The sequence below is a fragment of the Anguilla rostrata genome, chromosome 6 (assembly GCF_018555375.3).
Source record: "Anguilla rostrata isolate EN2019 chromosome 6, ASM1855537v3, whole genome shotgun sequence".
Classification (NCBI taxonomy): Eukaryota; Metazoa; Chordata; class Actinopteri; order Anguilliformes; family Anguillidae; genus Anguilla; species Anguilla rostrata.
Genome location: NC_057938.1, coordinates 9,639,550 through 9,667,432, shown reverse-complemented (window position 1 = coordinate 9,667,432; position 27,883 = coordinate 9,639,550). Strand labels below are relative to the sequence as shown.

Sequence of the window (27,883 nt, the reverse complement as noted above, 5' to 3'; positions counted from 1 at the left end):
AGGCTACTTGTTTTTAGAGTGTTTTCAGATTCAAAGTTCATCCTAGTCCGACCACCCCAAGAAAAGACCACAGCAGATCGCGTAGCTCGTATGAATATTCTAACAGTGGGGGAAGTAATATACGAGTTTTCCATTTTCTTAATTCTTTAAAATAAACCGCAAACCGAGCTTTATCAACGACAACGCTGCACCTTTCCGCAATTATGGTGGGGGGTGGGTGCCAATTCCTTGCTGAATGCGCTCTTGTCGACATTGCCAGGCCCTGTCAATCACGCCGCTCTAGGCGATAATGCAGCAGGCACCAAGCAGCCCCATGCGGCACCATACCGCAGCGACGGGCCAAGTTCACAGATCAGCCAACTAAAGTGGTGAGTGAAGAATGAAAGGAACAACGTTCCTTCTCACGCAAAAATATTTTAATGTAATGTATCGGTAGTATTTGTAATTTATGCAGTCTTTATGTAAATTAGGCTATATATGCAGTTCAGGCGATGTGTTAAAACTAGGGAAATGTAGCCCATTCGTTGTTTAAATGTTGACAGTATTCAAAAAGATTTATTTAAAACAATCGGAATCGGAGCCCGCAGGTCATAATAATAGCAGCTTTATAAAGGTTTGGTTTATTGTAGTAAACCTACACACGCGAATATGTTCGGCTTTTCAGTTTCCATTGTGGGCTATAACTGCCTACTAATATTTACGAACGCCCCCTAGAACCATGCGCAAACTGCATACACTTGCTCACACCTGTCGTAAGGAGGACATTTAAATTAAAGTGATCCTATGAGCAATCGCCTGTTCGCCAAAATCACAGTCCAGAACATTTTTAGAATCATTCCATGTGGCAACATCCGCAGCACGGCTTCTTTCATGCCTCTCTCGGGGTTTTCTTCGCTCCCAAGTGATCGTACCTTTCAGGCGAAAGGATATAATGTTGCTCCACAAAAAGACTCAATTTACCGTCTATTCAGGCAATATGATACCCATACACACGATCTACCCCGTATCTGACCATTGCCGAGAGAGAGAAAGAACATAAAAGGCCTCTTTTCTCTCATTTTTGTCCTCGGGTGCAAGCTTCGTTTTATGTTCTGGGGGAATACTTACCCCACCTTCAGTTGGACTCGCAACCCATTTTAATTCCCCTTGTACTGTTCTGGAATCTAGCAACGTTACTGAAAAAGAAAGGATAGATAGGTCATGTTAAAACTTAATCACATTAAAGAAAATAGTAGCTAAATAAAGAACATCTTTAGGAAGCATTTTTTTCCTCAAACCGGCATTGAAACAATTCTCAAAATTGCTGTCCCGCACAGCCCATAATACTACCCTCAGTACCCATACCCGTGGTAATTAGAGTAGGCCTGTGTTATCCTTTAGTCTACGTATAATAATGATGATAATAATAATAATAATAATAATAATAATAATAATTTAAAAAATAATAATAACAACGGCATTTTTGCTTTAGTAATCATTACGAAAACATTAATTATGCAGAGCTATGTGAATGTTACTGTAGAATAAATGACGAAATTATGAAGCTTATAGTATGAAACTATTCATAATATAAATATTATAAAGAAAATTAACACATTATTTATTGATTTAAGAAAGGTAGAAAAATAATAAATTAAAACCTGGAAGAGTTTAGGTTTAGGGACACCAGAGGCCTATCAACCCGAGTTACACATTCGGAAAGTAATCGTGTCCAAAATCCACCAACTGCTCAACGACACTTTACCGTAGTTTCTTGGGGCATTTAGCGCCGATAAATTTTCTTATTCTATGCAGTTTGTTAGGAAAAAACAATACACTGTTCCAAGTCTAGTAAAGGGAACATAATATTAATTAATAAATATGTAGTTTGTGTAAATGTAAGTGAGATCCTAAAAGAACAGAGCTGTTACCGCGACCTCAATGTTTTGTACAACCATACGTTTTGGAAGTCTCAAGCTTTGTTTGTTAGGAAAATCCTAACCTATATCTACATTGTGTCAGTGAAAATTGAGGTAATCAGTTAACCACAGTGTGGTTCGGGTATAGCTTCTTCCGACTTAATATATGCAGCAAACAAAAGTCAAATTATCGTGCGTCTGGAGGCATGAGGTATGCTATGCGGGGTCCCTAACAACATTTTCGAAAAGCAAAACAGTCGTGTCGAAGAAAGTACAATATGAACTCACCCGAGTGCTAATTCAAGTCATTATGAGGCAAATTGTATTGGTTAAAATCCAATTAAAACGATTTAATCAATACCAGATTTCGTGTGGTCGGTGTATACATTTAACCAAATATAGTTTCCAAAAAGGCACCGGAGAGCTACTCAACACAATTTTACCACTAATAAAATAAGGGGTTGTTGATCAAATGAGACATCTTAAAAAGGCACTGGAGCGTCCCAAATGCGCATCCGAAAGCTATGCTTATTTTGGGACCTCGACTCCTACTTCAGACACGCATTTTAGCTATTACAGGTTAGCAGTCCCCACTGCAGTAGCCTTGGCTGGAAAGTGGAAATTGTGGCTCCGTGCAACCGTGAATCAGCCTACTTCCATCGAGTATTTTTGCAGCAATTAAAACCTACACATGTAATGAGTACACGATGAAGTGACCATTTAATCCCTAAACTTGTGAAATGTTGCTTCACATCTTTCCAAGCAAGTTGGATGACACGAAAGCAGACTCAATGCACGAAGTCGCGCATAATTCTTCAGAACTAACTAAGAAAAAAGAAAAATATCCCAAGATAGTACACTTCCTTCCATCTCCTTACCTTCATTTGGAGGATATATCCGTGCTGAATAAACAAATGTTGAAATCCAGATCAGGACAGAAGCTGCCGTGTGGCGCACAGTGAAAGCCATTCGTTCTGTTGTTGTGTGTCTCTTGCGCTGTGCGGCACGGTTGCTGCCTATCCTTTCTCCTCGTAGAGTGTTTGAGATTGAAGTGAAGAGCTCCGTACTAACTGCCTAATCAGGGGGCGTCTCTCTCTCTCTCTCTCTCTCTCTCTCTCTCTCTCTCTCTCTCTCTCTCTCTCGCTCTCGCTCTCTCCGATGCAAGTCTGTTGAAATACAAAAAGCGAAGAAACATAAAGTCTCCATTATTGAAAATTTAACACTTTGTCTTCATGTTGCAAAGATAACAATTCCATAAACACGGTATCAATATATATAACATAACAACGATTATTTTATTATTAACACTTTTAATCCATATTCATTATTGGTCATACACATATTGTAAATTTATTGTTCATGACACGAATATGGCACAGCCTAAAAGTAAATCAAATTTATGAATATAATTAATGTTTCGTAAGACCAATGCTAGTTCTTTCGAGATACATTTTGTGAACAAACACACTTACACCAAGAACAACAACAACAGTGGGTTGTCACGTTCAATCAAATAGAACAAACATTTTCCCCACACTGTGCACCAGCGAGTTGTTAAAGTCACCTACATGGCAAAATGTCTTGACACTACGTCGCCACCTAGCGGGTTCCCATTCCTGTGGAATTACAAACGAAAATAGCAGCGTCTGCGTCAATATTTATCGCCGAACTTCTGAAGGAATGGGCCTACACGCACTGGCGTCGCCAATGAAGACACATTTTGGCGTGTAACTGGAATGGTGGTGGGTGCGATCTGTGTCTAAAATGCTTCTTTTTGCTCTCTTTGAGATAGAACGTTGTTTTACAGCTTAGATGAATTCTGGGATTTCAGGCCACGCGCGTTCAGATAGGTAGCCTATAACATGTAGCAATAAGGACAGAACAATACTACTAAATGGACTACTAGAAATTGTTTAATCGAGCTCTCTGGATATTTTTTAAACCGAGTCTACATTCACGCTATCATTAGAGAAGATCAAAATTTTAAATTGCTTGAATTGTTTATGACCAGTTTTTCCTGAATGTTAACAACAATCTGTCGTTTCAACGCTTTTGTGGATCATTTTTAAAATGTAACCAACTTGACACCTATCCTCCATAATGTCCACGACTAAATGATAATCATCGGGGGATGTTGCCAGTAATTTGCATAGGACACACTTGGCATGTTTTTGTGACTTTGACATAACTTGTTTGGACAACAAAACGCTCTCAAAAGGCAATCCGACCAGAATCATTCCCATGCTTCCTACTTGCATTGTCGTGCTAGAACTGAGATTCGATGTTATAGCGTGCAGTGCGTTTTAACCTAGGTGCGCTCCCTCTGTTTTATAAATAGTTGTCGATAATTTACGATACAATACAACCAAACTGGTGGGACTTTAAAAAACCTTTATTGCTATAATTCCTCATGTTAAACATTCTTATTGTGAATTTGTTATAATACCCTTAACAGTGATTGCTCTTGATGCTAGAAACAAATGACAAACACTTTTTGTCATTTGTTTCTTTTTTGTGGCATCTTTGTTTTTATATTTTCATTTCTTAGTATTTTTTTACGCGGAGCTCTTGGTGGAAAAAAATGGAAACATTCTGGCTAACGAAAAGCAGGATTTGGCAGCATTTGAGTGAAGTGCATTGGCGATCTCATTCTTTTTTCACTTTTTGAAGCTGACAGCTGCAACCTAACTCACTTTCTTTCTGTCAAATGATTTCTGCGAGGTCTAAATTTCTCCCTTGCTCACGTCCACCTACGCCAGACTTGACACTTTCCTGTAGTGGGCATCCGTGGCCCCCAGCACTTTTAAAAGGTTACACGCTCTCCCTGGAGATTTTCACCAAAAGTACACAACTCCTACAAAGAATTAGGCTGCGTAATGCTGTTTTATACAGTGTAATACTGTGATTTTAGATGCGATGTAATCATTTGTTTGCAATGCCGGTTTATTTCGATTTTGTCTAAACCGATTTAGACAAAAGAATTTGCTAAATTAATACAGGATAATATTCAGAAAGAAAATTATGTTTGTTCTTGTACTTAATTATTTTTTTTAAGGGTGAAGATATTGAAGTGTATGTTTTGGAAACGGCCAGCCACTTAATGCCTGATGTCCTTAGCAGATCTCGTATACAGTATATACACTCTGTGGCCACTTTATTAGGTACACATATCTAGTACCAGGTCGGACCCCATTTTGCTTCTAGAACAGCCTAGATTCTTTTCATGGCTTGGATCCAAGTGCTGGAAACATTCCTAAGGGAATGGTCCACACTGACTCAATAGCATCACACAGTTCCTGCAAATTTTTTCGGCCACACAGTTATGCTGCAAACCTCTTCTCCCACCTCATTCCAAAGGTGCTCTATTGGATTGAGATCTGGTCGACTGTGCAGGCCATCGGAGAAAACTGAAGTCACTGTCATGTTTGTGGAACCAGCTTGAGATGATGTGTAATATGGCACATAATCTTGCTGGAAATATAGGTTTGAAAAAGGGTAGACTGTGGTCATAAAGGAAAGTACACGGGGCGACATAGCTCAGGAGGTAAGACCGATTGTCTGGCAGTCGGAGGGTTGCCGGTTCAAACCCCGCCCTGGGCATGTTGAAGTGTCCTTGAGCAAGACACCTAACCCTAACCACACTGCTCTGCGAATGAGAGCATCATTGTAAGCGCTTGGATAAAAGCGCTATATAATGCGTCCATTTACCATTTACATGGTTAACACCAGTGCTTATCTATGCTCTGAAATTCAGGCAGGATTGATCCATGGATTGATGCTGTTTATTCCAAATTCTGAACTTACCATCTGCACGTCACAGCAGAATTTGAGATTCAGCAGACCAGCAACATTTTTTCCAATCTTCTGTTGTCCAGTTTGGTGATCACATGCCCACGGTGCCCTCATCTTCCTGTTCTTAGCTGACAGTAGTGGAACCTAGCATGGTCTTCTGCTACTGTAGTCAATCTGCTTCAATGGTTGATGCATTGTACATTCAGAGATGCCGTTCTGCACACCACTGTTGTATCCAGATGTTATGTCAGCATTTGTGGCCTTTCTGTTATCTTGAATGAGTCCCATTTTCCTTTGACCTCTCTCATGAGTAAGGTGTTTTCACCCACAGAACTGCTGCTCAATAGATGTTTTTTGTTTATTCCACCATTCTCTGTAAATTCCAGAAAAGTGGTGGGCAGTTCCATTACTTTAAGGCTGCTGTATGTGTAGGTTTTGTTTACCCTGGCTAAAGGAGCTAATTGGCTGTATACACCAACACTGGTTCACTTATAGATTAGGTCACAGTAAAATGTTTCATATAGTGACAAAAGAACAGTCTTCAGCTGTCATGTGCTTACCAAGAAATGCTGCTATCGTGTCAGATGGCATACATGTTAGGGATAATTAAGTAATTAAGGCCAGACGTTGGCATGAAAAGCAGAAACAGATATGACCCTCCTTGCCCACCTCTGCTCTAGAGACTGTAGTGTGTGAAAATTCCCAGAATGGCAGGCGTTTCTCCACGTCTGGCACCAACAATCATTCCATGATCAAAGTCGCTTAGGTCACATGTCTTGCCCATTCTAATGTTTGGTTGAACAACAGCTAAACCTCTTCGCCATGTCTGCATGCTTAATATGTATTGAGTCTCATCCACATGATTCACCGTTTTGAGGAGCAGGTTATTTGCATTAACGAGCAGGTGTAACCCAATGAAGTGGTCGTAGGGTGTAAGTAAGGCAAGATGCCGCAATGATTGAAAGATGAAGGATGTCCAAATATGGGGCCCGCGTAGGCGTACGAGACACAGCATTCCAACCGCCCACACTTTGAGGTTCAGAGACGCGGCCGATTCGAAAGCAAAATAAGATGCATAATTGTCGCTTGCCATCTCGGCGTAGGTGTTAAAATGTAGAGCACAGCATCTGTCATTGAGAAAACATAAATCTGAAATGTGTTTTGGGTGGTGCAAGCGAGGGTGGCGTTGGCTGGATGTGGGAAATGAATAGACGTCCTGTGATTTATTTATTTATTTATTTTTATTTTTTATTTTTTCCAAAATGCACCAGGCAATTAAAACAACTGCGCACTACAACAAAGAAACCATTTTCTTTCCCTTTTATCTATAAAATAAAATTTAAAAAAGACTTTTTTTAACTTGGATATATTTAACAGCATTGTATGGCTTGTTTCATATTTTTATCAAACGTGGGATAGTTGTCAAAATGACAAAGTATTCATAAGTAATGAATATACTAGCAAGGTCAAGCTTTTTTGCCTTAGGTATGTATGGATGTTCAGTTGTTATATCTGTACAAATGTCACCATATGGAATTCAGTAATAATTTATTCCTTACTAATAATAATAATATACTGGTATTGTTGTTTTTTTATTCATAGTTATGATCAATCAGGTATCACAGTTATAATCAAGCTAAACTACAATATGTAAGTTTCACGGATCAGTTCACTGAAGTGGATCTGTGGTGGGAAGGAAGTGATTCTCTGGATCTGAGAGTTTGAATCAGTAATTATTAGATATGCCCTGGGGAAAAACTTCTTTTTTCTCCATGTTATTGTTAATATGTTGATTTTCTTGCCATATCTCTGGTTACTGGTTATCGTTGAGTTACCAATGTCATTCATGCGGTAAAATGTATTAGCCCTGGGTATTAGCCCAAAAATAATTTTCTGGTACCACTCCATGAGAAAAATGTTTTAGTACTTTCCTGGTTTATATTCTACTGCGTTCATGGATTTCATATTAAACCCATGTGGAAGAAAAAAAATCTTTCTCTGGTAATTCTTTAACATGCAACCATGAGCAGTTGATACAACTTTCAAATGAATGCATCTGTTATGTGTGTAGTATGTTTGTTTTATGCTATTCTAGGGTGAAATGTGAAACGTCCAAGCAGTAGCTTTATAGAAACACAAAATTGCATTTGCTGAAGGGGCAGGTGACCTTTTTCTAAACATTTTAAAACATGGTTGCCAGGGCTGTAATCTTGTTACTTTGCGGGGGTTCAGTTGCCTCACCAAAACCGTCCTGGCCGCTACGTTGACCCCTGATGGAGCATCTGGCGGCTCGGGACAGCAGCAGTCAACATCGATTGTGCGTACATGTGATGTGATGAATGGCGGTTTTTGGACTCGCACAAATGGCCGCGCCTTCACAAAGCAGCCGATTAGCGGGAGAGGTGGGGGCAGGGTGAAAGCGGGCGAGCCGGGCCAATGAGAACGCAGCTCGGTGGGCGTGGCCTCTCGAGCGTTGGCACCAGTGGGCGGTGATGCTGACACCGAGGGCACGGCGTCACGTCCCGGCCGTTGTTTTCGGCCTTTCCTGTGACAGCTTTTTTTGATTGATGACCTTCGGATCATTCTCCATTCGCTCGCCGCAATTCTCGGCTTCGCTGAAAGAATTACCTCAAGGGAGCGTCCGCCCCCACGCCACTTTTTTTTATTTAAGAAGCCCCAGATGGCATCTTCCTACACTTCTGTACTCTCTGTATGGTGGGATGACCCCCCCCCCCCCCCCCCCCCCCCCGGGGGGCCGTGGGCAGCCTTTAATTGCCAACTCATCCCCTCCCCTCCCCCTTCGCCTTACCCCCAGACCCCAAAACCCATCCACGTCCTCCTCTTTCTGTGTGTCCTGAAAGTCGATCTCCACAAATGGCAGAGAAAGGCTATCCTCCGAAATAAGGATGACCGACCAGCAGAACACGACGTCCTGCTTATCATGCGCCGCACAGCTTTTTAAGCCAAAGGTCGCCTGTGGCAACTCTTTTTGTGATAGCCGCAGTTTACCCTTAGATTGTCCGTATGCGTGCTCTCGTAATGCCCGTGATTTAAAGGGACGGGGGCCGTGGGTCGCACCGCAAGTACTGCAGAGAAATCACCAGAGCGGTGCGAACGCAGCAGGGCGGCAGGAAAAAGCTCCATTACGGGCGATAACGGGATGCCCAGAGATAATCGCTCATTGGCGTGCAAGTCCTGTTACTCGGCTCTGCCGCGACGCTGTTGTCCCGTTGTGAGAATGCTGCGTGTCGGAGGAGCCTTGTCCAATGGGGAGACAATGGCGATTGTGCTGTGGGGGACAGTAGGAGCTCCGGGGAGTCTGTGCGTGGGCGTCTGAAATGGGAAACTGAAGAGGGGGAGCAGAATTTCGCTACTGCCGCTGCTGCTGGAGGCTGCTGCCGAAATGTTCTGTCTCAGCTCAAAATGGCCGCATACTAATTACTTACGAAAGGAAGTCACAAATGCGCTCCCACTCCACGCCTGTGCAGCGGGGTGCTCTTTTCAAGGTTTTCTATGAGGTGGTCATCAGAGAGTCAGAAGAGGGAGCAGCAAGAATAGTAGTCGTTTACGGGAAAGAGAGGGAGGCGTTGTGTTCACACAGTTGAAACGACGACGGCACCAAAAATACCAAACAAAGCACACTTCCTCAAGGCTCCCTTCCCCAGTCCACGCAGGCCATCATCTCAAGTGATTCTCAAATTTTATTTTATTTTTTTCATTAAAAAACCCTCTTCTGTTGGGTGTTTAGCCATACAGGTTTAAGCTGTGTGATTTACCCACCTTACATTTTACATGCTATACATTTATACAGCTTGATATTTGCTGCATCAATTCAGGTTAAGTACCTTGCCCAAGGGTACAACAGATGTACTCCATCTGGGATTACAAACTGCAGCCTCTGAGTTTGAAGCTGATTCCCATAACCATTGTACTACACTGCTTGCAACAGGATGGGAAATCACAGAACTGGGTGTGGATGACTCCTCATGATATTGGTCTAATATTTATTTATTTTTAAAATTTTTTATTTATTTATGTGGAAATACAGGATTGGCTGAGCTAATGAGCAAGCAAAGAGCATAATACTGCCAGTACGGAGATAATTATCCCTTCCGTGAACACACTATTAACAGATACAGATACCCCATCCATGTACAAAAGAGCATTCATTTCAGTTTGTAACAGTTTGTAACAGATACAGGTACAGAACCGGTTTATCTAAATGCCTAGTACACAGTGTACAATTTTCACCCCAGTTCAGCTCTTTAAATTTAGTTTGCTATGAGTTGGTTACAACTTTGTTGAATTCAGCCCATGTTTCTAAAAAATACATTGCCTTAACAGCTTAACTCTTGTACTGTCTCCAGCATCCAGATGGCTCATGGATATCAAACAGTTCTGAAATTTCCAACACCAATATCTGTTCCCTGAAGGGACTTCCGTCAGCCAATGATAAATAACCATTCAATAGTTTCTCTCGTAAAAAAATATCACTAAGCTGTAAATGCTCTGTAAATGACGAACACGTGCTTTGACATTCTTATGCTGGGCCGAAGTGAAGGTTGAGTTGCATAGGAACTTTGAGTTATGAAACCATAATGTGGATTCATTGGAAATAGAAAACTGTTTAACAGAACCAGCTGGTGGCTCTGTGTTAGTGCTAGGTACACGTGACCAGATTTATTGTTATTTATTATTTATTTAATTGAATACCTACTAACGTTCATTTTTGTATCTTCATACACCAATGTTTGATGCTTGGTGGCAACTGAAAGTAACTTAAGGAATGACAAACTGAACAAACTCTAGACATCAGAATGAAAGGTGGGTATATTTGAAACAGCAGGGTTTCTTCAATTAATATTTGTCAGTTACCTTGCTCACAGCATACCACAATATAAGACAAAATACAACACCTACGGTAGCATTAAATAATCATGTTTTTGATGCCAAAATTATATCTTTTAGAGAAAATGGGCACTTGTACTAATGTTAACAGTATGATATTTGCCAATTATACACATAAAAACTGAACCTTATGTATCCATAGAATTGAGGCACTGAATATTTGTAGTGGTGTGCGACTTTGAAAAATTGGCTTCACAGATCCCAGATCTTTTTTTCAATGTTTTAAAGCAAGGTTGGTTAGAGCCCCACTCAGAAGAGACAAGCCATGGTAGACCCTGAACCTTTTGTGTTTTTGATGTTCTATACAGCTTTTGTTTATTCAAGGTGCATATATTTTTATTTTTCCTTATCTGCCCTATATTTATGCAGATGAGTACCGCTGAGGCAGAGGTGTTCTCTTGAGTGGAGCCCCAGTTATAAATCCTGCTAAGCCTTTTCATTGCCTTGTAGGGCAGCATGGGTGATTAGCGTGTGGCTCCCTGTGGCTCCGAATCCCTTGCTGTACGTTTCCAAAGCCCGTGTGGTGCGCCAGCACTGCTCCGTTCTCTCCGCAGTGGCCCTGTCCACTCTTTACGTGCGCTGCCCGAGAAGCAATTTGTACTCGCCTTCAAAGTGCGGTGGAAATTCACCGCTCACCGTTTAGGGCTGTTAAGGCTTCTTTATTACATTCACGCATGGAGAGATCTCTACGCTTACTGTAGGAGTGCAAGGCATCTGTGGGGGGAGAGGGCAAATACAAGCTCTTTACAGTAAAGTTGAAGCGGTCGAAAGGATGGTGTTACGGACAGTTCAAAAGGCCGGTTGCTGTTAAGACGGGTGGATAAACCACAGAAGTTTTACTTCTTGGTAAAAACACTATTTATACTCATCCTGTATCTGTAGGTATGTATGCCAAAGTTCATCTAGAGGACAGTGTTTTCTCTCTTCTTCTTTCTTTGTTCACTGTGTTACACAATCAGCAGATGCATTAAACTTCCACAAAAGGATATACATTGTTCCACTGCTGCTGTGTGGCCCTTGGGTTGAACCTGGCACCTGAACATTGTTTGCAGCGTAGGACTTAACAAGGATCAGGTTCTGAATTGCCCTGATTAAGAAACCATCTGGCACTGCCATGTTCATGGACGTGAACATCTGCAATTTAACCTCCCTATTACAAAAGACTGTTTCCTTAAATTTGTCATGGGAATATCCTTTGTATTACTTGACACTATAATGTGAATCACAACCTGAGAAAAAACGGGGTAACTCGTGTTTAAAGTTTTATTTTATTTTATATATTTTTTACATTGTGGGACTCTTTCAACCACTGTGAAGTGGTCTTTCATTTTCAAATGTTCTGAGGGAAACGAAGCTGAAAATACAACAGCCCACGCTCTGGTTGAGTTTAGTCTGTCTGTTCATCGCATCTGTGTGTTATCATGTTCTCAGTAATGGTAACATGCACTAGTACCCCAGAGTTCCCTGTGGTGTTTTGACCCGTCTGTTTCGTGATTCAAACATCCTCTTCGGAAACACAACTCCTGACAAATTCCTTGCAAAGCCAAAAGCCCATATTGATCGGAACCGCGGTGAGTCCAAATACACCACGGCGATCTGTGCCAAGCAAGCTCTTGGTAATCAAGCGCAGTAATTCTATTCCGTGGTGTGTGCTGGGCGGAAACACAAGGGTCTCGATGTTCCCCTGCGGCAGAGCCCCTGCCGTTTCAATATCACAGTGACTCCGTCGGACTGGCGGTTTTGCGGTGATTCGGCTGTAACTGTGATGTTTTTTTTCTTTCTTTCTTGAGAAGACAGGAGAAAAGAGAAGTTTGTCATTGTCTGTGTCACCGTGCATGTGTAAGCCTATCAACAGTCAGGGAGGGGCCTGAGGGAGAGTTGCGACCGCACCATTTAAAGCAGAGCCTTAGCTTACTTCCCCTTCCGCTTTACATGAGAGATCTGCGCCCGAACTCCAGCCTGAGCGGTACAAAGATGCGGTCAGAGCTGAGGAAGGGGGGGAGGGGGGCGGCTTTCGAGTGATGAGAGGGAGGGTGCGGAACAGCGTGTGGTGCGATCTTTGTGACGCCGTTGACGCATCGGCGGCGGGGCACTGCATCCCACGCCGTCTGTACGCCCACATCCTCTGCCCGCGCAAACGCACGCACTGATTCCCGTTGCCATTTGCTCTTTGCCCATTCAGCTGTCTCTTAAATTGGCACTGTTCTGTAAATATGAATTTGCGCTCTCCAGTGCTCTGCTTGTATCCAGCTTAGCATAGAATTCTCAGACTTTTTAATGAAGTGTGAAATTTGCTCTCTCTTACATTACGGTGCTAAATTCAGCCACAGCTCTGTCCTGAGATGAACGCGCACCACTGATTCTTCCCTCTCCTGACCCCTGGAAAAGGGACACGCTGTTGACCTAATGCATCTAATTGACCTCACGCGGCGTTCAAATGGTGGTATAGAGTTCCCCTTTGATGAGCCATGCAGATATCCAGGTGTGGACAGCTGAAACTGCCTGTTAATTGTGGTGTACCGCTGTCTCTAGGACAGAGGAGGCTTTGGATGGTGGGGAGGGGTTAAGAGATGGTTTGAGGGCACTGTTATCAACATCAATGAGAGCGGGGCCATCGACATGGACGGTCGCTGTGAGGCTCAACGGGCAGGTTCTGTTCCTTCCTGCCGATTCTTGGAAACAGGTGCCTGTGAGCACAAAGCATTCTGTCCCCTGCACCGTGGGTCACAGCACAGCCTGGGGGGTTTCTCCAGATACCTGTGTCGCCATAGAAACGCCCCCCTCCCTCCCCCCCTCAACACCATTGAGCATTGTCCACCACCTCCCGCGGTTCCCACTGCCACAGGGAATATCAATGCCCCCTCCACCCTCCTCCACTTCACTTAACAGTGATTTCTGTACCTGCAGGAGATGGGTTGATGGCCCTCATATGCTATGGGTCACTGGATGGCAAAGATGAACCTTTTAATGTGCAGACCTCTGAACTCTCAGGGAATTGGGGAGGTCAGCATATGTGCACCTCTGTGCACTTAAAAAAGGCATTGTTCAGGCAAAATCACTGAAACGTTTCAGGGAGAAGGCCTTTTGCTCTTCAGTCAGAAAAAAACTGGGAGATTCTCTCCTTGTATCTAAGATTTTCTGTTAATATATCCCTTGAAATTACATTAGTAGAGAAGTTGAAGTGTCTCTCTGAATGGGGTTCTTTGGTCTATGTTTAATTGTCCCTCTGTGTCTATGTGAAACTGTAAGTGATATCTGTAACACAACACAGCTGCTGCTTACGATCACACCTCATCCTTCACTGATCTTCCCTCTCACTTATTCATTAATCATGAAAAAAAGTGATAATTGGAGGGGCAGTTTACAAGTTTTGTTTACAAAGTCTTGGAGAGAAACTTTGTCTCTGGTGCCTCAAGTCAGACTTACTTTCTCTCAAAGGTATCTTGGGATGATGGATTTTTCCAAGTCTGTGTAACTCTCTTGAAATTTGAACAATAATAGACACCAGGCTAATTCTGTCCAATGTGCATTGCTCTGTACTCTGTATGCACTTGTACTGTAAATCTACTGCAATTGTTTGAACTGAATTAAAGAAAAGTGTCAAGGTTTTTAATTGTAATTTGAATTTCAACATTGTTTATTTGTAATGAAAAGGCTTGCTCTCTCTCTTTCTCTCTCACTGTCACACACATACACACTAGAACACCTACAATGATGCATACAACTCTTTCCAGTTGCGGTGCTAGTCTGCCTCCTAATTTGGGTATCACACTGAACGCAGGGGTTCTAGTTTCAGTCTGAACTGCTGGGTGCATTTTAATGTCGGAGCGGAATTTTCTGGAAGCTGAATAACAAATGATGGCTGTCAGTTTCCCTGTGTGATGTTCCCTCTGTCGCACTGTTCCTCTGAAAGTTTCTGGCAGTTTCTGCGGTGACTGTTGAAGTGACAGGACGGCAGGGGCCTGCGGGGGTCCGTCTCTGTAATTAACGTACTGATTCAGCCGCGGACTCGCTGTGGTGCATGGGACTGCAGCAGAGGGACGGCTGGGAGCCATTTTCTCAATTAGACTGGATTTAACATTTCTACACCGCGCTCTGCCCGAAACACGGTCACCCGAGGGGTGGGGATTTCTGAAGAACAGCAGGACACAAGGGAACCTGGGGGTGAGGGGTAGAGGAGTGGAGGGCGGAGTAAATCGAGTGCACATCCTCCTGGGCCCCCCCCTCCTCCATCTCACACGCCCCCCAGCCTCGCTTCCATCCATCATCTTCAGCAGGCTGCCAGGTGACGGGGTGGAAGCAGCCGTACGCCGATGTGACCTCACTTCCTCTACTGGGCAGGTCGAGTTTATGGGGACATGACAGGAGTGAATTGTTTTGACCAAATCAAGATCGCCATAGCTGCACCAATAAGGATTGTTATTCATGATGTCAGATCCTGTTTCTGTACCCGCTGAGTTTTGGCCCTTGTTTTTATGTAGGTTTTGTATGCTGTGCTCAGAACCAGCTCAAACAAATGAGTCAAAGCAGCCAATATTAATATCATGTTTCTATTTCTTTTTGAGGAATGATCTCATATCCATTTTAAGTTTGTTTCAGAATCAGACAAATTGGAATGAGAAGTGGTGAGGCCACAAAGTGGGATGTATCTTTTTGCGCATTGCTAATTGTTGGTTGGTTGGCAAACTTTACATTTGTTGATTATAAAATGGGCCTTCTGTGCCTTCTTGGTGATATTGCACTCTTTTATTCTTGAGAGTAACAGTAATATTCTCAACTTTTGCAATTCATTTTGCATAAGAGTGTCTGTTTAGTGAAAGTGACTTAATGTAATGTAATGCTGGAGCAATTCTGAATGCTGACTTATGTCATCACAGCAACCTGAACCTAAACCTACCTCAGAGCGTAAATTCACACGTCTGGGTGTAAAGGAATTCTCCTCCAAATGGTGATTAGTAAGACAGATCTCAGGCATGGTGGACAGGAACACGTCTCTTTAATATCAATAATTCACAAGAGATCGATTCTGCTGAGGCAGTGCCTTATGGTGTTGAATCATAGAACCATGGGATTTTCTCAATGTCAGATGATTTCACAGGCAAGAGCACAGAAGATATATACACACAATGAGATGTCTTCATATTTGAATAGTGCTCGCACAGAATATGAATTGCCGTTAAAAAGTAAAACATAGCTTTGAGGCATGGCTGTTTCTGAATAAAAATGAACTGAGTATGTAAAGAATGTTTTATTTATGAGACTGGTAAAAGTGTGAAATATTGCCCTGACGCAAGGAAGCAGATTAATTTGGCTAAGTAAGCAGAGCTTCAGATGAAATGGACAGAGAAATATGTCCCTCCATAACCCTTCATTCTGTCCTACCTCGCTATCTCGGTTGATTAAAAACACATCCTTTCCTTTACATTTGCATGGGGGCATACAACCAATTAGTCAGGTGTCATAAATCAGACCCACTACTCTGTGGTCAGAAAGAAAAAAAATGTCTTCTTGAAATAATAGAGGTATTATATATTACCCCTGCTATAAAAAAACAGGGATTCAATTTGAATATATACATGATTCCAATATGATTAGAAATTCTTCTGAAGTTTTAGTTTTTAAAAATCATAAAAGGATTAATTTAACCCTTTTACTCTCTGTCGATTTCACATGTAATCGCTTCCAGAACGTGTGTGTTACATTGCACCCACTCATTAAACTCGCAGGGCTTGGAACATGAATTCTACATGAGTAGCCATTTTCCATGCCATTTTACAGGCCTTAATCTAATGAATATTTATGAGCAATTAGGTCATAGGGAATGACTAAGAACGCCATTGCAGGGCTGAACTGGACATGCATGTCCTGGCCTTTTAATTAAGGTTTCGTGCCACACAAGCCTGTAATAACCACGGTAGGAGAAAAGGACATCACACACCCTGCGGTTAGAGAACACTGTTGCAAGTTCAGCGTTTTTCTCCGCGAATTTAGGACACCTCATTTAAACTATACCCAGGCCTTATTAAATGCCCAAATGCTGAAAGGAATTCAAGGTTCTATAATTAGCAATTCCGTGCAGGAGAGATTAGAAAATTTAATTTGATATTGCAAAGTGAATGCGTCGTGTCTCGGATTCAATGACGAAAGACGTTCGTGTCTCTGAGCTGTATTAGAATGAAAGCCCGAGACTGATGCTCAGCAGTTTTACAAGGTTTTTAGCCCCGACTGGGAATCTTACTTCCGGACGTGCGGTCCACGTTCTTCACACTTTGGTTGAGACTCCTTTCTTCAGTTAGAATTAGACCTGGCTCCCTGGAGCCACACAGTTCACGGCGATCCCTCAATCAATCAAGCTCATTATAAGTGGGCTGTGCATTACAAGGAGCAGGTGGAAGAGGTAGATAAGGTATCAAGATGTCTTTTTTTGTCTGTGGTGCAAAGATGCAGTGTTTCGGCTCCAAGAGAACAGTCAAGGTCAAAGCTAATCCTCTCTGTTCTGTGATTTTCGCAGTTTGAGCTCATCTGAAAGGGTTCCAGGTTGAAGTAACGGCCACATTATGACCTGATATGACAGCCTCAGGGATTAAAGCATTAATCTTGTTTCTCTTGTTCCTGCTTTGTGCTGCGGACAAGCACGCTGTTTAATAAATATGTTTGCATTCGTTCTTCCTAATCTTGTTTTTTTTCCCCCCTCGGTTCCTCTCATACAGCCAAACACAATCTTCAGCATATCTATTGTAAAACAACTTAATCTGCGGTATTAAAGCAGATAACGTGCAGAAATAGAATGGTTTTTCCCTGGTATGGAGTATATCTAGCCCTGAAAAAGTCCATTGAAACGTGAATAATGTCCACAGTCTTTGGTTGCATTTTCATCTATATACTGCATCTTGGCTGCAGACAAGTCTCCAGCCCTCCTCTCTGATGCTACCTGGGCCAGGCCATCTTAACCAGCAGGTGGACAATGCATGTGATCCTAATCCCCCCCCGCCAGGAAGCCACACCTGCTTTAATGAATGCTTGCAAATGTAAGTATTTTCACAGAGGTTTATGAAATGATTCATACCCTTAACAAACAAAAGCAGCTCAGTGGAGTACCATACACCCTGAAAAATAAAGGTACAGTGGAGGTACATTTTTGTTCTTTAGGGAAAATAATGTTTTATAAAGATAAAAATGAATTATTTATTCCTGGCTAGGGGTACAATTTTATGTGCCTATAGGGATCCAGCCCAGTGACAAACCTTTATAGGCAATTTTTATACCTTTTTTATACCTTCTTTTTGAGAGTGTATCATGTACCATGTGTAAATAAAATCTCTGGGTGACAACGTGATAAACTATATTACAGAATATATGTTGTTGCTGCTAAAAACCATGCTGGTCAAATAACACACTGAGCATGGATACAGCAGCCTTAAGAGCAAGATGGAATCATTAGAAATAATGTAGTGCCCCCATGTGGAAGTAAGTGCTACATGCATTTCGGTTGCTAGGATAGGTTGGATGTATTCTTAAACAGAATTAATCATTATTTATCCTCTGAGACTGCATTTGTTCTCCTCCAATGACATTCAATGTCAGCTAAAATACAAATTGAGAACCACTAATGTAAAACTCCTTGCTGTAGTTCACATATTTTAGACAAAAGGCCCCCTTTTTGATGTCAAATGAGAAGGCAACACTTATTTTCTGTTTTGATCACAAACCATTCACTAAATGCTTTTGGACTCTGAACAAGATCGCAGCTTTTTATGTCCTTGCTAGAGATCTGGCACTTATAACCAGTGACCAGAGAGGATATGTGAGCTGCAATCTCCATATCCACCTGGATATATCTTTGTTCATAAATGACATATCAACAAATCCGATTTTAATAATGTCAAATATAGCTCATTTTCAGGATAGAAATTTTAATCGTAGGCCATTTTGTTCTCTGTTCTTTTGGAAGTACTCTTCATCATTTCTATAATTTCCCCTGGAGTATCCTGAAATGATTATGGGTAACTTTGTTAAGAGGATTATATGAAAATCAAATCTGACTGATTGACAATTATGTATCCTAGAGTGCTGAAATCTTCATCATTTTATATGTGGTATGCTAATTTGCATTGCCTGGAAATACTTTTTTTTCAGTCCAGAGTGCTTTCCTCAATCTATTTTCACTTCCCCAAGTCAAGCTTATTTTCATAAAGATTTTAAGAACAGTTATAAGACAGCTCATCCTCTAAGTTTCTGCTATGAGAACATTGTCTTGAACTTTTCTGTAGGCTACTCTGGGTTTGTGGTTATGACCTCAAGTAATTTGTGGTATATAATGTTACCTTTGTATTTTTTTTTTAGTGTATAACCTATTTTGAGTTGCAGAGATATCAGCTGTCAAGCTGAGGAATTCATATTACATTTAGCAGTTTATCAGACACCGTTATCCAGTGAGGTAATTTACTCTACTTAACCTATGCTTAGTGGGTGAACTAGACTTGATGTTCATGGCTATGGATAACTGATACTGAATGGGAATTGTACCTTATCGGACTTGTGTTCTGTAGCTGTTCCAATGACCTTCGGTGTGCACTCGTACATCGCTTTGGATAAAAGCGTCTGCCAAATAAAATGTCATTTATTATGATCTCAAAATGCATGGTATTATCATACTGTTGACTGTGTTCTAAATAAAGGACTACATATGGGACATATTTGAAGTGATTTATTTATTTTTATTTTTGCAAATCTGTGCAAAAACAAATACTTTTCTCTAAATTAAATGGCTCCTAATAAAGCAGAAGGATTTTTGTATCATACACGCTTTGCCCTTCAAAGTGTGCTGAATTCACATTTTTGGTAATGATAGTTTGATTGGGATATATATATATATATATATATATATATATATATATATATATTCTGCCCAGCAACCAGCCTTCACAGCAATATAAATCAATATAAATTAATTCTCTTGAAATCGATGAACTTAGTTTAGACTTGCACTGTAATTCAACAAGGAGCCATCGGGTGGCATATACATACTGGATCAAAGCACGGTTGACGTCATGAAAAAGAGAGTAGCGAGGGAAACGCGTCTTGAATCTTCTTCCCGGAAGGAAACCACCGGCAGGAAATAAATAGGGTATTTTTTTCGCATTCGTTTGCAGAAATAAGTATTGGAAGCATTATTTTCGTATGATTGCCACATTTATTAACAAAGGAACTCACTGAAGGATTATCTCAGTGAGCAACTGAACGTTAGCGTGCTACAAGATAGCTATCAGCATGCACTCATGTATGATTTTAGAGGGTATTGTGTTAGTCGAAGAATGCTTAACTTTAGCAACAAGATCCCGAAAAGCAATAATGCTATTATATCAATAATGATATGTCGGCTGGCTGTGTAATTTGCTCTATTTATCGAATACTTCATTCATATCTTGTGGTCATGCTTAGACATAACTGGATTGCAGGTTTACTTTACTGAAGGTACCGAAGACCTTAGCAATGTAGCTTGCTCTCGTTGATATTCCATACGAAAACTATCCAAATAGGAAGACATTGCCTTCGTCTGGCTACATCCTAATATCCGAACACACGTTGTATATCAGTTCTGCATGCCGTAACCCTATTGTATTTCAATCAGGTCAGTTCTTGGCTGCAGTATGTTGCAGCAGACTATCGTACAGCCTAATACAAATTATACAATGCTTTGGTCAATCAAACCAAAGGATCCTAGTTACTTGCATTAAAAGATTGCAGATTTTACGCGGCGTAGCGAACGTTATGCATAAAAAACATGACATGAACTTTGATATGTGATAACATATATTTCTGTTTCTCCAGGTCAAGAAATGTGTTTTGAAGAGATAAAACCAGAGGAATTCATACTTCGTAAATCCTCGTGTTTGTTTGCTTGGCAGAAATGATGTAGATATGAGGTGCATGACGGCAGATTTCAGGAGGAGAGGGGTAGCAGGACATTGTGAGTTTTTTGGATCTTCAAGGTGGCAATGGAGGAGGAAGCAAAGTGCGGGAGGCTGTTCGCGGACGCAGAGTTTCCGCCAGAGGATTCCTCCCTGTTTTCTGATTACACCACCCCCATTTCAAATTTACAAGTCTGTATCACTTGGATGCGGCCGCAGGTGAGGGCTGCCTGTTGGATTTTTTATTTTATTTTTTTTACTATGTGTCATGACTTGTTTGAGCATCTTGAACTGTGTAAGATCATGACTTAATGATCAATGTGGTGTTTTTGCCAGGAAATTTGTCAGTCACCTAGAATGTTTCCAGAAAATCCAAAGGAGGCCCATGTGAAACAAGGGATTCTGGGAGATTGCTGGTTCTTGTGTGCCTGTACCGTACTGCTGAAGAATGACCACATGATGAACAAGGTAGTCACTGACATGACAAAAAGTCCACTGAAAATTCAGTCTGCCATTTTAACAAAATTATCCCTTGCTGGAACCTCTGATCATGAAAACTCTTTAACAAATTAATTGGTGACAGGAACACTTAAGTGAACCCGGAAGAGCTGAAGAGGGAGTAGTCTTCCTGTGGTTAAACTACACATGTGATGTTGTATGAAATACACACATTCTTTGGGAATATTGTAACTTAAATTTTAACCTTTTTAAAGTATTAGAGAATCTTGGGTTTAGTTTGTGTAGCCTAATCCTAAAAACAATGTGATGAATTAAATGTGTAAGTAGATTTCCTGCTCCTACAGTTTGACTGGATTAGTGCCGTCAGTGTGCCGACATTATTGACTTGGTTTATAGGTAAATCCTCCCTACTTTCACAATTAAAAAAATAAAATAAAAACATGATTAGTTGTGTAAAACTGGGTGTAACCCAGTTCCAGTTTTGTGTCCTGACTGATATTCTACTTGAGAGCGATGCTGGCTGCCTCTGTCAATATTCAACATTGTGTATGTCTCAGGTCCTGCCTGCTGGACAGCCACAGTGGGGCGAACGCGGGTACGAGGGCCGCTTCCGGTTCCGCTTTTGGCAGTTCGGCCGCTGGGTGGATGTGGAGGTGGACGACTGGCTGCCTTGCGTTAATGCCAAGCTATGCTTCTCCCACTGCCAGTCTCCCAGTGCATTCTGGGTAGCGCTCCTGGAGAAGGCATATGCCAAGTGAGTGGAAATGTGATATGGTGATTCTTTTAATTATAGGTGATCATAGGTGATTTATTAGTTAAAAGTGAATTATGCACTGATACTTTGAATGTGTTTTTACACTGAGTATTTGATGAAGGGAATAACTTACCTGGGAATGTAGTAGAAAAATAAACCAATGAGGTTTTTAAGACCAGATTTGATACCGTCCTAGGCGCTCTCAAAACTGTAGGCTAAAGAATGACCTCCATGTGATGAGTTGTTGATTGGAAAACATGACCACGACATAGTCATCGTTGACTGAAATGCACCCAATTTTAAAATAAATAAATAAAATAAAATAATGAAGCCATATAAAGCAGATTCAAGAATGGAATGTAAAACCTATGTTTTGTTGTTTCAAACCTTGCATTCAGTGGCATTGGTTGCATCACCATCCTCTGCCCCCCCTTTAGGCTTCACGGGTCCTATGAGCGGCTGTGGGCGGGACAGGTTTCGGATGCCCTGGTTGACCTCACGGGGGGCCTGGCTGAGCGTTGGAGCCTGAAGGATTCTGGGAAAGAGGAGAACCAGCATGGAGAGAAGCACAAGCCCAAAAAGAAGCTTGATCTCAGCAGCCTGCAAGGAGTGAGGGACAGGGGTACAGTGAGCTGTTCTGTGCACAGCTCCCCTGGAGGTGAGATGGAGAACCGCATAGATATATTTTATAGTAGCCATTCAATCCTGAAACTGGTTTGTCAAACCAAAGTGTAACATTTTTCATTTATTTACACAACACTGGGTCAAGCTCATAAGCTCAGTGGTTGTTGGTATGATGTAGAATGTTGTTAAATAACAAAGAACTCTATGTTAATATTAAACATTAACCCCAAAGTGTCAGACATGGTAAAAAAAAGTACTTTATTAATGACAAGAACCAAACAAAGCTCTGAACACTTAGCCCTTTGATTGATTTGAATTTTTCAGTATCCAATGTGAGTATACGTTATTTATGAACCCTTGCTTTTCCCACCATGGTGATTACACATTTCTCATTTAATTATGCATCATTAACATTAATAAATTACATAGAACATGTTTATGCAATGCTCATGCAAAAGTAATCAAGCTAATATCAGTTTTTTGAGTGGTCATACTTAATTAAAAAAAAAAAAATTATCCTGTCAAAGTTACAGGGATCAGAGATAGTGTTTTCCCAAAATCTAAGTATGATAGCTGTAGCGTGCTAGTGAAAGTAGGTCGTAGTTCACTTGGTTTTGTTCTGGTCTGCTCCATGCAGAGACATCTGATGATGAATAACATGTATTGTGGTTTAAGAAGGGACATTTTTAAAACCACCTTTTCCTCATTATAGCACTGAAGTTAAAGCAGCTTGTCATAAGACCTTCTGTTCAGTTCACATGAAACAAGTCTCATGACTAACACTGAATGCTGGCACATGTACAGTGCAGTACATCAAGCCCAAAATGTTAAGGGAGATCCTTGTGTTAAAGCCTGGTAAGCAGCAACCGATTACCATATTAATCTCTGAAGAATTTTTAGATAACACAAGCTTTAGCCTGTTGCGTGCTGGTAAGAGGTTTCTTTTTGAGATTTCTTACCGCACATAATGTCTGAATAGCCACATGACCTGGTGCTGTTAAGTGCAGCATGGGCTGTACTCTGTCATACGTTTGGAGTTCTTTGAAAGCCATGACGTGTGGAGTGAACTGTTGCATTGAGAGGGGGGCCTAGAACAATCGTCGTTTATGGTAACAGTGTTAACCCCCCCCCCGCCAGGTGCTAGTGAGTTGGGGCAGTACCACGCACTGAGCGTGATGGAGTGGACTGACGTGACGACAGAGACAGGGGGTCACGTGCGTCTGCTTAGGATCCGGAACCCGTGGGGACGCCGCTGCTGGGGAGGGGCCTGGAGCGAGAGGTGTGTAGAGCCTGGGGGCACGGTCAGTTTAGCTGCTCTTAACCTGTGTAGAGCTGGGGGGCGTGGTCAGTTTAGCTGCTCTTAACTTGTGTAGAGCTGGGGGGCGTGGTCAGTTTAGCTGCACTTGACCTTTGTAGAGATGGGGGGTGGTGTCAGTTTAGCTGCTCTTAACCTGTGTAGAGTTGGGGGGTGCGGGGTCAGTTTCAGAAGCAGGGCAAATTTCATTGCTGTGACAGCATCTCCTCTGTCTGTACTGGCAGCGGGGATGGCTGGAGAGAGCTGGAGCCAGGCTACTCTCAGGATCTGCTCAGCCGCACCCAGGAAGGAGAATTCTGGGTCGAGGAGGCGGAGCTCCTGAAGGAGATAGATGAAGTCACTGTGGGATATCCAATCAACGATCAGGGTTTGCTTCAAAGCATTTATACAGGTACCCTGTGGTCACCACATATAATCCATAGTTTAAAGTTACCTTCTTTCTGAGGATTATAGAAACTATTTCCAAACTAGCACTTTGGTATAATGTAGGCTGTAGTGTGCTTGCAAGTGATTGGTCCTTCACATCCGTCCTCTGTCCAATAGGAAAAGAGTTACCTCACAACCAGCAGATGGGTGGTTGCTGGATTAGAGATCATTCCGCAGGCGGGTGTCGCAATAACAGCACTTTTGGCAGTAACCCCAAGTTCTGGCTGCGGGTGTGTGAGCCGGGAGAGGTGCTCGTGTCTCTTCTGCAGCACAGAGGATGGAGACAATCCTCCATTTCCAGAGAGTGCAGTAACGTGGAAGATCCACAAGAGGGCAGCCCCGAGCCGCACCAGGACTACCAAGCCATTGGTCTGCACATGTGGAAGGTACCCCTTTCGGAAAAATGGTGCCACTAAGCCCTCTGAATCAAATCAGTTTAAGTATACTTAATGCTAAATACCTTTTATAAAAAAGTAATACATTTGTCTGTCTCCGCCAGGTGGAGAAGAAGCACTTTAACCTGACACGGACTCTGAACCGAACGCCCTGTGCCTCCACCCACTGCCACGCCTATGAGCGGGAGGTCACGCTACGCGCTCACCTGGGCCCGGGGTTCCACCTGCTCATCCCCAGCACCTTCCTGCAGGGCGCAGAAGCCAGCTTCCTGCTCAGGGTGTTCTCCTCCGCCCCTGTGTCTCTGAGGTAGGCGTGGCCGTATCCCCGGGCGATGAAGCCAACCGTCTGGAGAAATGCGCTGAGCCTCACGCGGGTTTGTGTCTCGCGGCAGTGCGCTGAAGTGCCCTCCTCCCCCTGCCGCGGCGGTCTGGGGCGGGGAGTGGGAGACCAGCCGCTTCCCGGGGAGGTGGGTCCCAGGCATTTCGGCAGGGGGCAGCAGGAACTTCCCCTCCCACCGGACAAACCCGCACGTGCCTCTCGTTGTCAGCTACCAATCGGGCGAGCCCAACACAAGGATCACACTGCGCCAGCACTGCCCCGCCAAAGCCCTCCAGCCAATCGGCTTCCACATATACCAGGTGAGCGCTCTGCAGGACGGGGCCAGGGAGAGGGGCATGCTGGGCCATCTGTCAGTCTGTATGGAGGAATCTCAGAGTCACTCCTTTTCACACCAGTCTGTGTCTGAATGGTAAAACTGAATGGTGTTTTTATTTGTGTTTGTGTATGCCTGCGTGTGAATGCGTACATGCGTGTCTCTGCATTTGTGTGCGTGTGCATGCATTCATGTGGGTACGTGTGGTTGTGTGTGCCCTTGTGTGTGTATTTGTGTGTGTGTGCGCGTGCGTGTGTGTGTGTGTGTGCACGTGCTTGTGTCCACACTGCAGGTTCCCGAGGGGTCCGTGGACCCGCAGATCTCCCAGGATCAGGAGCCGCAGGCGAGCTGCGTGCCCCACAGCTACGCCCCCGAGGTGTCCCTGCACTGCAGCCTGGCCCCCGGGGCCTACGTCATCCTCCCCTCCACCTATCAGCCCCAGTGCAAGGGCCACTTCACCCTCACTGTGACGAAAAGGATCCACAGGTACAGATCTCACTGCTAATCCAGCAGTGTTCATTCAAATTCATTTAGAGCTCTCACAATGAATAGCCTATGTGGTCAGAATACTTATGTATTTATGTTGGTTTGGTAAATAAATGTAAATAAATAAATGAATCATATTTGGAAACAACAGTATGCAGTGTTCTTTGCCCCCCGTTATTTACTTAATACTTAATGTTATTTACTTAACTGTGTTTACCCTGCATCTGTAGGACCTCATGCCCATCCAGTTGTACTATGTTTAAAAAATTAAAGATTCAATTAATATTGCCTGTTAGCATTGGCTATGGTGGTCTGAAGTTTCTTTTTTTTTGCTTTCTGTCTAGGAAAGTAGTGAAGAGCCGGGAGGCTTTAGGACAATTGATACAGGAGGTGAGTTTCTGTTTTAATGTTCATGTGGCCACAGCTTCCCTTTTTACCCCGGTGGCCTGAAAGGTAGCTACACTTGAGGATTATTTACAAATACTGGGAATTTAGCCAAAGTCCCCTACCTTTAGTGATCGTAGTGATCTCAGCATAATTTCTTATTAGAAAACTTCTAGGCCTTTGTTTGGTTTGACCTGCTTATGGCCTGGTGTGACTTCCATGTCCCAAGAAGCAAAGCAATTTTTCCTTTTACATTTGTCTGCGAGAGTCATCACTCACTGTCCATTGTATTTTCAGAAGTGGCACTAGAGGGCAGTGTTTACCTATGAGGTGTGTGTAAAAACTTTCCTTTTGCGAGAGAAGAATGGAATGCCTATAACTCATCTCATCATGCCCGTATTATTATTTTTTTGCTGCTTCATGGGCACTGCTCTTCATAAATTTCTTTCAATTGGAATATTATTATTATTATTATTATTATTATTATTATTATTATTATTCAGTACAGTTCATATGGCATAACTGATGAACCAGTACACTACAGATTCAAAAAATGCACATTTTGCTACATGATTCTGTAAGAAGTTTTACTTCCCTACCCCATGACCTCCTCTGCCTGTCTGTCTCTCTCTCTCTCTCTCTCTCTCTCTCTCTTTCGGCAGGTTTCAAACATCTCTGTGATGCGCAGCTAATGATGGGGGACCGCCCCCTCCGGTACGGTGACGTGGGTTCGGCCCCTGGCCTTAGATGAAAGTACCCCCCCCCCCCCTCCCCCAGGGGCAAATGAAGCCAGAGAGCCTTTATTCGTCCGCAGAGGGCAGGCCGTAGCGATTAGTACATCACAGCCCGTCCACTGCCTCGGCACTAATGGGAGGCGACGTGACTTGGCGGTGTAAACAAACGGGCCCGATTGAAGGGGCCCTCTCCCCGCTGCCCGCCCCGCCGCCAAAACAAAGACGCCACTCATGAACCCTCTCGAGGGGGGGGGGGGGCTAGAAACGGGAGCGAGAAGCCGCGCCCGGGGCTCCCCTGTCCGTCCGAACCCCCACCCCAAACCCTTCTAGCCTGCACTAGAGAGATGGGCTGCCCTTTGAGTCCAGTGCGGCCGAGAGAGTGGAGTGGAGTGGTAAGGGTGGGCCACAGAACTCCAAACGTATGACAGAGTGCAGCCCATGCTGCACTTCACAGCACCTGAGGACTCTTCTTAGGGAGGGGTAACTTAGGGAAAGTGCTTGGCTGGACATCCTGTTGCACTCATTAATAATTCAGCTGTGCGCCTCTTTACCTTCCACTGGGTTCAGTTCTGAGGTGCTTCACCGTTCTGTTGAAAACTTCAAATGATTTAAGATGAGAGAGAAAAAAAGAACTACTGATGGAGTTATGACTGTGACTTTTAACTGCTATAATTACCAGCATGTTCTTTTTTAAAATATCACTTGCAGAATATAATTCATGTGGTGAATATAGTACAATTAATTTTCCAATTTCACATTTGAAAAGTCTTTGTCTGGAATTGATTGGGGATATCCAGTCTACTGAGGTACTTTTTATTTTATTTTTTGCAGTAGTCATTTTTCACTTTTTGAAGGTGTCACAGCACATGATGAAAACCAGGAAAGCTGGGTTTTGTGTCTGAACTTGAAAATGCCTAGTATTACTAAACATTTAATATATTTTTAATTTGGGCACTTTAAACGTTTAACTGTTAACTCAAATGTGACCTGTATAAAATGTTCTGTATTTGTGTTCATCTAAGAACTTGATGAACAGCAAACTGTCAGATCAGCGAATAGAAAATAGTATGTCGTGCACAATAAAAAGATAAAATAAACCATGACGTGTGCTGTGCTACTTTTCCATAAGGAGAGGCATCTTAGG

General features: G+C 42.7%; 2 protein-coding genes across 13 annotated transcripts in view; one reads left to right on the top strand and one right to left on the bottom strand.

Moving 5' to 3' along the window:
* The window catches only part of epha4a (eph receptor A4a), a 42,235-nt gene extending 39,273 nt beyond the window's left edge, over positions 1-2,962 (bottom strand). The window contains exons 1-2 of the mRNA XM_064338234.1: positions 2,777-2,962; positions 1,108-1,175 (exon numbers count right to left, since the gene is read on the bottom strand). Coding sequence (XP_064194304.1) covers positions 1,108-1,175; positions 2,777-2,867 — 159 coding nt within the window. The 5' untranslated portion in view covers positions 2,868-2,962. The remainder of the gene's footprint in view (positions 1-1,107; positions 1,176-2,776) is intronic.
* On the top strand, positions 277-27,836 carry capn10 (calpain 10). 12 transcript variants are annotated; one of them, XM_064338244.1, is made up of 13 exons: positions 277-368; positions 20,507-20,728; positions 20,846-20,977; positions 21,526-21,722; positions 22,160-22,380; positions 23,484-23,625; positions 23,886-24,052; positions 24,205-24,473; positions 24,587-24,789; positions 24,875-25,121; positions 25,428-25,621; positions 25,966-26,011; positions 26,668-27,836. In XM_064338244.1, the coding sequence occupies exons 2-13, from the start codon at positions 20,597-20,599 to the stop codon at positions 26,695-26,697; spliced, it is 1,980 nt and encodes a 659-aa protein (XP_064194314.1). In that variant the 5' UTR covers positions 277-368; positions 20,507-20,596; the 3' UTR covers positions 26,698-27,836. The 12 variants fall into 12 exon arrangements, with proteins under 12 accessions (XP_064194314.1, XP_064194315.1, XP_064194310.1 ...); XM_064338245.1 differs by lacking the exon at positions 277-368 and adding an exon at positions 3,537-3,640; XM_064338240.1 differs by lacking the exon at positions 277-368 and adding an exon at positions 19,615-19,725.
* The last annotated feature ends 47 nt before the right edge of the window (positions 27,837-27,883 follow it).

What these genes read in the sequence shown, in the direction of transcription:
- capn10 (XM_064338244.1), top strand. Translation starts at nt 20,597, where the DNA reads ATGGAGGAGGAAGCAAAGTGCGGGAGGCTGTTCGCGGACGCAGAGTTT. An exon ending in TGTGCACAGCTCCCCTGGAG is followed by an intron (nt 22,381 to 23,483) that starts GTGAGATGGAGA and finishes CCCCCCCGCCAG; the next exon opens with GTGCTAGTGAGTTGGGGCAG. An exon ending in GGAGGGGCCTGGAGCGAGAG is followed by an intron (nt 23,626 to 23,885) that starts GTGTGTAGAGCC and finishes CTGTACTGGCAG; the next exon opens with CGGGGATGGCTGGAGAGAGC.